The sequence below is a fragment of the Grampus griseus genome, assembly GCF_964374135.1.
Source record: "Grampus griseus genome assembly, chromosome: 15".
Taxonomy (NCBI): Eukaryota; Metazoa; Chordata; class Mammalia; order Artiodactyla; family Delphinidae; genus Grampus; species Grampus griseus.
In genome coordinates, this window is record NC_139009.1 from 63,201,824 (window position 1) to 63,214,556 (window position 12,733).

General features: G+C 53.8%; 3 protein-coding genes across 3 annotated transcripts; 2 read left to right on the forward strand and 1 right to left on the reverse strand.

Moving 5' to 3' along the window:
- The first annotated feature begins 2,045 nt into the window (after positions 1 to 2,045).
- INO80B (INO80 complex subunit B) lies at positions 2,046 to 4,840 on the forward strand. Its single transcript, XM_082672130.1, has 5 exons — positions 2,046 to 2,165; positions 2,397 to 2,589; positions 2,807 to 2,925; positions 3,096 to 3,265; positions 4,219 to 4,840. The coding sequence occupies exons 1-5, from the start codon at positions 2,057 to 2,059 to the stop codon at positions 4,747 to 4,749; spliced, it is 1,122 nt and encodes a 373-aa protein (XP_082528256.1). The 5' UTR covers positions 2,046 to 2,056; the 3' UTR covers positions 4,750 to 4,840.
- A 352-nt stretch (positions 4,841 to 5,192) lies between these two features.
- WBP1 (WW domain binding protein 1) lies at positions 5,193 to 7,768 on the forward strand. Its single transcript, XM_082672177.1, has 4 exons — positions 5,193 to 5,550; positions 6,529 to 6,631; positions 6,751 to 6,927; positions 7,108 to 7,768. The coding sequence occupies exons 1-4, from the start codon at positions 5,482 to 5,484 to the stop codon at positions 7,506 to 7,508; spliced, it is 750 nt and encodes a 249-aa protein (XP_082528303.1). The 5' UTR covers positions 5,193 to 5,481; the 3' UTR covers positions 7,509 to 7,768.
- A 175-nt stretch (positions 7,769 to 7,943) lies between these two features.
- MOGS (mannosyl-oligosaccharide glucosidase) lies at positions 7,944 to 11,547 on the reverse strand (the record flags this gene model as incomplete). The annotated part of the gene is made up of 4 exons (XM_082672297.1): positions 7,944 to 9,888; positions 10,094 to 10,290; positions 10,782 to 11,008; positions 11,196 to 11,547. 4 exons carry the CDS (start codon positions 11,545 to 11,547, stop codon positions 8,145 to 8,147), a joined length of 2,520 nt encoding a protein of 839 aa, XP_082528423.1. The 3' UTR covers positions 7,944 to 8,144.
- Between the last annotated feature and the right edge of the window lie 1,186 nt (positions 11,548 to 12,733).

A 12,733-nucleotide genomic window follows, 5' to 3' on the forward strand; every position in this document is an offset into this window, starting at 1 on the left:
CATCAGTTCCTTTAAATTTCATCAATGAAATGTCTCTTGAATCAGTTCTTCCCTTACTATGTTCACTATTGCTACCTTGTTCAGACATGTATCCCATATATATTATATACAGTGCTTTTTTCTAATTATAAATGTGATATATAGGCTGTAAGAAAATTCATTACAAAAAATACTAAGCGATATATATATATTTTTTTTTTGCGGTACGCAGGCCTCTCACTGCTGTGGCCTCTCCTGCTGCAGAGCACAGGCTCCGGACGCGCAGGCTCAGCGGCCATGGCTCACGGGCCCAGCCGCTCCGCGGCATGTGGGATCTTCCCAGACTGGGGCACGAACCCGTGTCCCCTGCATCGGCAGGCGGACTCTCAACCACTGCACCACCAGGGAAGCCCTAAGCAATATTTTTAAGTGAAGAGAGAGAGAGAGAGAGAGAGAGAGAGAGAGAGAGAGAGAAGGAAATTTATAGAATTTAGAGAGAGAAAGGAAAGGAAAGGAAAGGAAAGGAAAGGAAAGGAAAGGAAAGGAAATTCACTACAGATCTAGATAGTGAAATTTCCCCAACCCCAGCTTCCAAAGATAATCACCGTTAATGGTGTAGTATACATTCCTTAATGTTTTCTCTGTGAATGTAGTAGCATATTATGCCTTTTTAAATGGGATCACCGCAGGACTTCCTTGGTGGCACAGTGGTTAAGAATCCGCCTGCCAATGCAGGGGTCACAAGTCTGACTCCTGGTCCCAGAAGATCCCACATGCTGCAGAGCAACTAAGCCGGGGCGCCACAATTACTGAGCCTGCATGCCACAACTACTGAAGCCCGCGTGCCTAGAGTCCACGCTCCGCAACTAGGGAAAGCCCTTGGGCAGCGACGAAGACCCAGTGTAGCCAAAAATAAACCAATTAATTAATTTTAAAAAATTAAAAAATAAATGGGATCACCTCATCTTGAAACTTGCCTTTCCTATTTCATATGTCAGCACATACAGATCTACCTTGTTCCTTTTTTTTTTTTTTTTTTTTGCGGTACGCGGGCCTCTCACTGTTGTGGCCTCTCCCGTTGTGGAGCCCAGGCTCCGGACGCTCAGGCTCAGCGGCCATGGCTCACGGGCCAAGCCGCTCCGCTGCATGTGGGATCTTCCCGGACCGGGGCACGAACCCGTGTCCCCTGCATCGGCAGGCGGACTCTCAACCACTGCGCCACCAGGGAAGCCCTGTTCCTTTTTTTTTAATTAGGTAAAACATACATGTTTTAGACAAAGTACAATAGGCACAAAAGGGTATATTATGAAGAATAAGTCTCCCTTCACCCTCGTTCTCCCAACTATCCATTGGAATTGCTGCCACCAGTTTCTTGGGTAGCCTTCTGGGGCCTCATTTCTTTTAATGGCAGCATAGCTTCCCACTGTATGGATGTATCAAATCCCTGTACCAAATTATTTTGGTTTTTCTTTAGAGGCACACTTAGATTGTTTCCAATGCTACTACCAACTTGGATATAAATTCCATGTCAATCTTATCAATTACTTACCAGCTCTTAGCTTTTGTGTTCCAGATTGGATAGATGCACCATAATTCATTTATCCATTTCTCTAATGATATAGAATTTAGGCTTAAATGTCATTTGCCCTGCTGGTAGGGCACTTGTGCTGTTAAGTAAGCCCTTCTGCCATTTTGCCGGCAATACAGTTTCTTACGTACTCCACCAAATTGTAAGCTCCTCAAAGGCAGAGAGAAGTGTTCATATTCATCTTTGTATTCTCATAGCCTAGCCCCGAATTTGGTTTGCAATATACGTTCATCACGCTTGAGTGTAATAATAATTGAATTGCCCGCGCTGAGTTCTGACCTCGATTGCGTGGATGCGGAGCCAGCAGAAAGCCGTGGCCCTCTGACCGCTCCAGGGCTCAAAGAGCCCGGAACCCTTGTTGGAAGGGGCGTTGTTTCTCCCGGAGGATTTTTTTAAACCGCAAAGCTTGCCCCGCACAAGCATGGTTGCTACGCACCGGAAGTGCCCGGCTATTTGCTGGGATAAGTTGTTCCGTGGGGCGGAAAAGGTATGTCTGCTTGTGTTCCGACTATTTTCAGCCTCTTTTCCTTGCAGGACCCCATGAGTAAGCTGTGGCGGCGCGGGAGCACCTCTGGGGCTATGGAGGCCCCTGAGCCGGGTAAGCGCGGATCGATAAAGCAACTTAGGCCTTCGCAGAAAAGGAGTCCCTTTCTTGCTCCTCCGAGCTTCTTGGGTACTTCGCCACAGGTGGGAAGGAGAAAGGCGGGGCTGTTGTTATGGTAACAGCGAATACCGCGGGAAGAGTAGGACCCCTCAGGGGTATTGGGTTCTTCTGGGATTTCCCTGACCTGCTCCTGATGTACACCGTTGACAGACTCTCCTTCTGCAGGGGAAGCCCTGGAGTTGAGTTTGGCGAGTGCCCACGGCCACGGAGTGCACAAGAAAAAGCACAAGAAGCACAAGAAGAAACACAAGAAGAAACACTACCAGGAAGAGGAGGCTGGGCCCACGCAGCCGTCTCCTGCCAAGCCCCAGCTCAAACTCAAAATCAAGTTGGGCGGGCAGGTCCTGGGCACCAAAAGGTGAGGCCAAGAGAGCCGAGGTTTTACTTGGGGGACTTCAGGAGCAGGTAGAGATAGAAGCAGAAGCTGGCTGCGCTTTTCAGAAGACAGAGAATGGACGCTGTGATTTCAGGGCCCAGGTTAAAGCAGCAAGAACCCAAGAGGGTGTAGGGAAGGCTGGATGTACTGAGCAGGAGGAGACAATTGCTCAGCTTACAGAGTGGTTGCTTCTCCGCAGTGTTCCTACCTTCACTGTGATCCCTGAGGGTCCTCGCTCACCCTCTCCCCTTATGGTTGTGGACAATGAAGAGGAACCTGTGGAAGGAGTCCCCCTTGAGCAGTACCGTGCCTGGCTGGGTGAGAAGGGTCTGGAGGTGGGGAAACTGGGTTTCTCATTATACCTGGTTAAGGGAAGAGGGTTCGTTCTGAGGAAGGTGAGAATTTTGCGTGTCCCAGTATTAACTTGGCCAAATTAGGGTTCCCCCTCTGAACAATTCCACTTTTAGCTCTCCAACTTTCCTTTCCAGATGAAGACAGTAATCTGTCCCCCTCCCCACTGCGGGACTTGTCCGGGGCCTTAGGGGGTCAGGAGGAAGAGGAAGAACAAAGGTGGCTGGATGCCTTGGAGAAGGGGGAGCTGGATGACAATGGAGATCTCAAGAAGGAGATCAATGAACGGCTGCTCACTGCTCGACAGGTAAGTTAGTTCATTCTTTATTTGCTTGCCAAATTTATATTGAGAACTTTCCATGTCCCAAGAACTTTGCTAGGCAGCAGGGATATCAGCAGTGGAGAAAAGACAGACAAGGTTTCCGTTCTTATGGAGCTGGTATTCTTGTGCAGTAAATAATTTCGAAAAACTGTAAGGTTTATAACAAAAATAGGGTGATGAAATAGAAAGAAGTAGAAAAGAAACAACATTAGATAGGGTAGTCTGGAAAGACCTCTCTAAAGAGATAACATTTACAATACCAGAGGAGCTTACCCGGCAGAGAGACCAGCAGGGGCAAAGACCCTGAGAGCGGAACATGCCTAATCATGGTCAAGGAGAAGAATAAGTGTGACTACCACAAAAGGGTGTTTACAGAGAAGTAATGTATTTGATTTATATTTCAGTAGACTTCTTTGGTTTCTTAGTGGTGGTAAGGGATAGAAGCAAGACCAAGTAGGAAGCTGTTGAAGTAGGTAAGAGATGGTGGTGGCTTGAACCAAGGTGGAATGGTAGAGATGGAGAAAATCAGATGGATTCTGGATATATTTAGGAAACAGACACTTGTTGGGGGAAGGAGAGGAATCAAGGATAACTGTTAGTTTTTGGCTTGAGCAGTTATCCAATTGATGCTATCCATTGATATTAAAAGATTTAAAACAACAACAAAAAAGCCTCCAGAGAGCTGGTACAGAGTTTTGGTACACAAGGCAGGAAGGTAACATTACTAATACTTTTCCCCTTGAGAGTCAAGGATCTAAAGCTGGAAGTCTGGAGACCTGAGAGGAGGCAGTATTAAGGGCTCCTGGAGAGGGTGCTCATTTCACCCCTTCTCTCAAGGCCTGTTCTCCTCAAGACCCTGCTTTCCATGTCCCATCTTCCCCTTCCCCCGTTCAGGCAGACGTCACTTCTGTTTTGACATCTCTTCCGTCTCTCCCTAGCGAGCTCTGCTGCAGAAGGCTCGAAGTCAGCCTTCCCCGATTCTGTCACTACCTGTGGCCGGGGGGTGCCCAGCCCCCGCTCTCACCGAGGAGATGCTGTTGAAGCGTGAGGAGCGGGCACGGAAGAGGCGGCTGCAGGCGGCTCGGCGGGCGGAGGAGCACAAGAACCAGACTATTGAGCGCCTCACCAAGACTGTGGCGCCCAGCGGGCGGGGAGGCCGAGGGGCCGCGCGGGGCGAGAGGCGTGGAGGGCGGGCCGCGGCCCCGGCCCCCATGGTGCGCTACAGCAGCGGGGCACAAGGTTCCACCCTTTCCTTCCCACCTGGCGTCCCCGCCCCCGCGCCGGTGTCTCAGCGGCCGTCCCCATCTGCCCCTGCGCCTCGGTGCTCTGTCCCCGGCTGTCCACATCCGCGCCGCTATGCCTGCTCCCGCACAGGCCAGGCACTCTGCAGCCTTCAGTGCTACCGCATCAACCTGCAGATGCGGCTCGGTGGGCCTGAGGGCCCCGGATCCCCACTTCTGGCTTCTTAAGGCCCTCACCCAATCTGGACTCTGTGCCTTCTCCTCTGTCCCCGGTTTTCAGTGTCTTCCCCACCCTATTAAATTTCATCCAGTGCCTTGACTTGTACAGAACTGGGGTAATGGGGTATGGGTAGGCCAATTCCGCGTACACACATCTTGCCCCCACCGGAGCTTGCGTCGAGGCCTGGGAAACGTCCACCAGGCCCAAGAACAGTAGCCAGCCCCCGCCCAGACTCCAGCCGACATTTGTGACCCTGCCTCTTCCTGGCGTGGTTAAGCGTTTGGCGTCATCTGGAAAATAGGACTCAAGCCAATCAGCGGGAACTTTGCTGTTCTGGACGGCCGTTCATTGGTTGATAACGCAAACCCGTTCTGTTGTCCATATTGGCTGTTGTCACTGTCAGTCAGGGCCATGGGTCGAACCTTACCCCACTCTTTGTCTGTGCAAGCTCTTGTTGTCTGGGAGAGTGGCGGAGGCGCTGCTGTAGATTGGTCACAGGGAGAAGCCTGTGATCTTTCCTATTGGCCCGTGTGTCGGAGGGTGATGTGGATTGGTAGGACGGAACAACCTGGGTGCTAGTTGGCAGAGCTCTGGCTGGATGGAAGGTCCGGTTGCGAAGTGATGGTGGAGGCAGCGAAGATGGGCCGGGCAGGGACCATGGCGGTGGCGGCAGAAGTGGCAGGGGCGGGGTGGCTGGCGGTAGAGGAGACTGTGGTCTTCAGGGGGCTGTAGGCAGAGGCATGGCTCGGGCCAGCGGCGGGAACGGCAGCGAGGAGGACTGGGGGGCACTTCGGGTGCCGCAACAGCAGGTATCCCAACAGCTCCAAAAGCCTATCACGACAGCCATTTATTTCTCGTTCCCCTTTCCTTGTCCCTGCCTTTTGGGGGGTGGGGGAGGAACTCACGGAGACAAAGGTACTGCGAAGTTCCTAGATATGTTCCTTGCACCCTTTGTCTAAACTTTGTAATGTACTGTAGATGCAGTTGACTTGTGCCTGCAGCTTCATAGACCCCCATCCCGTGGCTGCAGTGGAAGCTTGCAGTGGCTCTCCAGTGACCAGAGACATAGCGAGGCCCCAGGGAGGCTCCCTCTGTTTTGCAACTGTTATTTGTGATGTTTTTCTGTGTGCCTATTGTCACAACCGAGTCTGGCAGCGTCTACTCTTGAGGGAGCAATTTGGAGAAGAGCTGGAACCCAGACTCGCGCCTTGGATGCCATCCGTTAGCATCCGCAGCAATCCCATCTGGTTGGGAGCCCTGCTCTGGGTCTCACACTGACCCTCCTCTACCCTAGGAAGCCTGAGACCCAGGGGTGGAAAGATCCAGCTTGGGAGTGGGGATTGGCAGACCATGGGGAATGATGATGAAAACAGCTTTAGGAATTACCTTAAACTCCTTACCCATTGTCTGAGACTTTGAGATAGCTCAGACTGTCTTCTGGCTTCTGCCAAAATACTCCCTTAACAGAAAACACCCTGGGGAGCCAGACCTGAGTATGAGAGAAGTCTCTTATATGCAGAGCTGAAATCTGCCTCTTTGTATGTCCACACCTTGCATCTTAATCTTGGTCTCTAGACTGATTCTTGCTATTCCAAATCCTCTTCCATGCTGGCAGCCCTTCAGATATTTGAACACTCCTCTCAGCATCACTCTTCCCTCTCCCCATAGATTTCTATGAGCTAAACTTGGTTCACAGGGTGGGATTGTGTATGTGTATGCAGGGGCTGGGGATGGACAGTGCCTTGGGCTGGAACCTCCCTTGGTTCTAAGTGCCTCCTTGCTCCCAGCTTCGAGAGCTGTGCCCAGGAGTGAACAACCAGCCTTACCTCTGTGAGAGTGGTCACTGCTGCGGGGAGACTGGCTGCTGCACCTACTACTATGAGCTCTGGTGTGAGTCTTCAAGAGGGCTCTTCTTGGGTCCTTCTGCCCACCCGCCTTTGGACCTCAGCCTTCAAGGACCCTTCTCTGCCTGGGAGGTATCTAAGACTCTCCCTCCTCACTTCCTGCAGGGTTCTGGCTGCTCTGGACTGTCCTCATTCTCTTTAGCTGCTGTTGTGCCTTCCGCCATCGACGAGCTAAACTCCGGCTGCAGCAACAGCAGCGGCAGCGTGAGATCAACTTGTTGGCCTACCACGGGGCATGCCATGGGGCTGGCCCTGTCCCTCCCGGTTCACTGCTTGATCTTCGTGAGTGACTTGAGGCTCTGGGCTCACTACCAGTGGTCCCTCCCAAAACAGGACCCTGATTCATCCCACACTCCCTTTTCAAACTTTTCAAAGCACACTTTTTGCTAACAGGAAAGAGACCACCACCACCCCCCCCCCCGCCTTGTTGCCTTCCACCAACCATGCCATTCTCTCCTGCAGGCCTCCTCAGCACCTTCAAACCCCCAGCCTATGAGGATGTGGTTCACCGCCCAGGCACACCGCCACCTCCTTACACTGCAGCCTCAGGCTGCCCCTCGACTGCTTCCAGTGAATGCACCTGCTGCTCCTCTGCTTCTAGCTGCCCTGCCCACCAAGAGGGAACAAATGTGGAAGATGTTTCCTCCCACCAGAGTGACCCTCCTCATCAGGAGGGTGAGCCTGGGGCAGGGGTGAGCCCTGCCCCCACACCACCCTTCTGCCGCTATCGCCGCTTGACTGGGGACTCAGGTATTGAGCTCTGCCCTTGTCCTGACTCCAGTGAGGGGGAGCCAGTCAAGGAGGCTAGGGCTAGTGCCACCCCACCAGATGTGGAGGACCAGTCCCCTGTGCACGGCCCCTAGATCCTGTACCCCAGGTCTCCTTTGGGGCTGGCTTCCAATGAAGGGGACATCCCATAAGCAATTTGGGGAGGGTGGGTGGTTTACTTGCCCACCAGAAACAGCCCTGCTCCCAACTCCCTGAGTTCTCCTCGGCCTCTCCCTGCCCTCCTAGAATCGGTCTGAAAGGGCTGGAGTCCTGAGGAGAAGGGCAGTGTTTGGAGGACTGTGCTAGCTCTATCTCCTAAGACATACACAGGAGCCTTTGATCTCATTAAAGAGATGTGAACCAGCTGCTTGTGGATTTGGGTGGACTAGTGCTCAACTTACTGCATTGCACTTGATTGGAGGGGACCTCCAATCCACCTACTCTGAAGGACAGCAGGCAGCCCTAAGGCCTGGACTGAGCTAAGACCTCTTGGTAAGGCAAAGTTGGCAAAAGCAATAGAGTTTGACATGGCTTTCCCATTTATTTATAAAAATAGACTCTGAATTCACATTCACTCCAGGGCTATGTGGGATGTCAGTAAGGAGACACCTGAGATGAGCTGAGGAGGGTTTGAAGCACTGGTACTTGAGGGCTAGGGGCAGAAGTGAGAGACCTTGTCCCTCGACTCCAGAGTGGCATAAGGGGCCTGGCTCCCCTCCCATGTTCCCCCTTCAATAGTCTTCAGCCATGGCCAGTAGGACAAGGCTGGTCCAGCCCTGGAAAGGGCGGCAGCCCATGCCTCGCCCATCCTGGTCACTGTATTGCTCCCACAGGAAGCCCGTGGCCTGGTACTGCCGCCTCACATTGCTCACCAGATTGGTACGGAGCTCTCTGTGGAGCTTGGCAGCACGGGCCTGGTAGGGACCCTTCAGATGCCCATAGTAGTGAAGAGCCCCCAATGCCAGGTAGTTGACATTGAGCCACACAGCACCTCGCCAGTAGGGAGGATCATGCTCTGAATTGCGCTGGCTGTAAAAGGGGCTGGTTGCTGCAAGGGAGCGCAAACCAAAGGGGCTCCAGAGCTGGCGGCTATCAGCTACAACATCCAGCAGGGGTCCAAGGCGGGATGAGTTGGGGTCCAGTAGCCTCAGCAGGAAGGGGAAAAGACTGACATAGCCCAAGGCATCCACATACTGTAAGCGAGGGTTGGGCCGGCCCACCACTCGCACCAGGCCCTGAGGGGGTCTAGGCTTCAGCTGCACTGCTTTTGTGTGATTCCCAAAGTCTGCAAAAACTCCTAGCTCTGGGGCCCAATGCAGCTCATCCAGGCTCTCCTCTGCTTCCAGGGAGGCAGCCAGTGGGCCCAGCTCTGCAGCTGCCTCAGCCTCTCCCAGCCGCTCCGCTAGCCGCATCAGCACACGGGCACCCAGTGCCACCCAGCACCGCAGGTCCAGGTGCCGCTCAGTGGATGAAGGGTGTGAAGCCCGGGGATAGTCATCCAACCCTGAAGGCAGCGTCTTGGGGTTCAGTAGGGTTGGCAAGGCTGGGTCCCGGCCCCGCCAGCGGTAAGACAGTGGCACTGGCCCTGCCTGGCTCTGATGAAGCCAGGAGAACCAGGCACGCAGGCGGGGGAAGGCCCTGTGGAGGAAGGCGTAGTCGGCAGGGTCACCACCCTCTAGCATGTGGGCTATAGGCAAAAGCAGAGTTGGGGGGTTGGCGTGGGCTGTCCGTTGCACCAGGAACTCTGAGGGCACCCGGGCTCTGGCCTCATCCCCCAGCACCTGCTCCCGCCCAATCCAGCCGTCAGCATTTAGCAGCCCCAGCCAGTGGCCTATGGCCTCCCGGGTGAGCCGGGGATCCCACCGTTGGATCACCAGCTGGTGAAAGCCCTCGTCCCACAGGAAACCTCGCGGGAAGAATGACCGGGAGGGCACTGCTGTGAAAAGAGGGACAGGTGGAAAGAGGACTGGGTCCACCTTCTGCTTAGACCCCTCAACCTCCATGTCTGGCAACACCAGACCCTGTCCATAGAAGTAGCCAATACCACCAAGAAGACCACTGAGGGCAACCTGACCCAAAGCCTGCTCCTCAGGGCTCAGGCCCTTCTCCTTCAGCCGGAAGGTCTTCTCAAAGCGCTCTCTAAAGGCTTCAGCATGGCTTTCCAGGGCCTGGGTCAGCAGGCTGCCTGCCAGCTGCTCTAGGGCTTGGCTTCCTCCTGCCTGGGCACTGCCTGATTCAAACAGCAACTCCACAGAAAAGGGGACTTTCACTGTCACCTGTTGTATCAAAAATTGCCCTTGTCCCTGTCCTTGCCCACTTGGGCCTCTGTCCTCCCACTTCAGAGATCCTGGCAAGCCGAGGTAGCGTTCAGGGGAAGCCCCTGGGGGCCGATGCTGAAACCAGTTATTTAGGCGGCTCTTCACCATCTCTGTCAGCAAGGGAAGTCCTGGGTTGGAGGACCAGAAGACATTGTAGCTTGAAAGGAAAAAGATAAACAGGAAATATTACTCAGGAGGAAGTGGTGGGGATTATAAAGCGAAAACATGAGGTGATCAGGAGTCAGGATGGGAGAGTCTTGGCAATGCAGGGAACATGGTGAAAAGAGGGTAGAATGGGGGAGATGGAAATCAGGCTAAGTCAGCATCCATACCACCACCCCACACTCTCTTCCCCCAGTTACCTGCCATACTTGGGGGCTGTATCTCCTGGACTGGTTGGTGGCATAAGTGTAAAGCGGAAGTCACCAAGTTCACTGGTGTGTCCACTGATGAACTTCACCTGCCCCTTAGCTCCAACCTCTGGCACTAGGACTTCTTTGCCATCTGTTACCACATAGAAGAACAAGGACACCAAAGGGAGAGCAGAGGTACCTGAGGCCTGGGAGACCAATGAGGACATAAAAACACAGCATTAGGTTAGCAGTCTCTCCCCTGAGAATCAGCCTTAGGGAAAGGGACACCAGGTGAGAGCAACATAGTAAACAACATACATCTAGCAGTGTTGAGGGTCACTGAAAGTAAGCACCAGTGGGATGAGATAAAGAGCTCTGCACAGGGTTCTCTGGGAAATAATAGTACTTTTGTCCCATGTACTATGCTAAGAACTCTACGTATTATTTCCTTTAATTCTTACAATTCTGTGAGTTAGGTACTTTTTTATTTCCATTTTACAGACAAGAAAACCAAGGCTTAGAGATAGTAAAAAGAGATGGTCATACAGGCAAGTGTTTAAGGCAGGCAGCAGATTCAAACCAGGCAGCCAGGCTCAGAGCCCCTGCTATTAACCCCCACTTTATCCTGCATTTGCACGCAGCAAAGGAAGGGTGGAGGAAGTCTGGGCTAGGGGAAGGGTGTCCTGAGGGCCCTGACCTGAGGCTCTACAGTCACTCTCCAGCTCCAGTTCCCTCCGTGTTGACCCCCAGGCCTCTTGACGAACTCAGTGGTGAGCCTTAAGGCCCCATCCTGGATGTGTTGCCGCCCGAAGGAGAGACCGTCGTGGAACTCCCAGCCATAGGGACCCACGCCGTCCCCCTGCTCACACGTGTGCCTGAGCTTAGGGGTCCCCGGGGTGGTGCCTTGCTGCGCCCACATCAGTCCTGGGGGTAGAATGGCCAGGTAAGTCAAAGAGAGAGCAGGGGACCTGTCCCTCTGGGTCGCCGAGAACTTCAGGGTCATCCCTCTTAATAACTCTCCTGATCCACTCCTCACCACCCTTGATCTGGCGCGAAGCTGGGGCGCTCAGATTAAGTGCCCGCCTGCCTGCCCGCCCCGCGTCCAGGTTACCGGTGAGGAGGGGCTGCGGACTGCGGGTCTTCATGCCGAAGTAAACGTGAGGACGGTAGGTGCCCCAGAAGAGGTCCGGGGCCACGGCGGGGCTGGAAGAGTCGGGAGGCAACGCCGGGGGCGCGGAGTGCAGCGTGACAGCCCGCCGCGCACGGTGCCATGCCAGCAGCCAGCATCCCGACAGGCCCAGGGCCACAGACAGGACCACGACGGCCAGAGCGGCTCCCGCAGCCGCGCCCCGGGGCCTGCCGCCCCGGCCTTCCCGTCGCGCGGGGCCGCCCCGAGCCGCCCTCTCAGCGGTCCGCGCTCCGTCTGCCGGCGCTCCGCGGCGCCGCCGCTCGCCCCGAGCCATCCTTGCACGGAAATCGGCGTCGTGGGGACCCGGAGAGATGGCCACAAAGCCCGGGTCCCTGCTCGCCTCCTGGGCTCGCGCGCAGCGCCTGGAACACCACTGATGTGTCAGCCGCACCCACCGGCCCGTACCTCCCCCTCTGCTTCCGCAGGAAGTCCCGCCCCTCCACGTCAGGTTAAGCCCCACAGCAAAACAGCGCGGCGTGGCGTAGGGCTGGTCCCTGGGGTCGGCCCTCTGGGCCGCGTCCACTGGATCGGCGTTTATTCAGCGTTCTCACGCAGTTGACAGGCTAGTAGGAAAAACCAATCACATTTGTCTTTTTTTTTCTTTTAATAACTACTGTATATTAAGAGCATGAGACGCTGTCCTAAGTGTTTTACATTTAACCGCTCCCCATATCGCCCCAATCAGGTGCCTGAAAACCGTGGCCTAGAAAGTTAAAGTAACTTGGCCCTCGCTACAGAGCCAGGAAGCGGCTACCCTGGAACCCAGGTGTATCTGAATCATATTGTCCACACCTATGCCTTCTTTCCTAGTGAAATGGAGTGGATCCAAGAGGACCTGTGATTTTAGATGTCATACCTCCACTCAGTCTAGGATTCCTTATCTAGATAAACCCTAAAAGGACCATAATGGTGGTAGCTGTACTTTTTTTTCTTTTTCCTTTTCTACAACCCAGGAAGCAAAGGCGCTTAGAGGAAAGATTGCTTATGTCCAGGTCATGGAAGGCTGTAGGAAAGAGGTAGCATCTGCACCTGATGTTGTCCTAGAAGAGCCAAGATTACATTTGATGATGGTTCAGAAATACAACTTAGGGCTTCCCTGGTGGCGCAGTGGTTGAGAGTCCGCCTGCCGATGCAGGGGATACGAGTTCGTGCCCCGGTCCGGGAAGATCCCACATGCCGCGGAGCGGCTAGGCCCGTGAGCCATGGCTGCTGAGCTTGCACGTCCGGAGCCTGTGCTCCGCAACGGGAGAGGCCACAACAGTTAGAGGCCCGCGTACCGCAAAAAAAAAAAAAAAAGAAAAAAGAAATGCAACTTAGATTCATAGTTACTTCTCTCCAACAGCTCAGCATAAAAGGTGTTTTCATAAAGTACAAATCTCTATCATCCTCTAAAAAAACCCTACTCCACACCCTTATGCTAGTCTAGCTATAATCACACCTCCCATCCAAACTCTAATTAT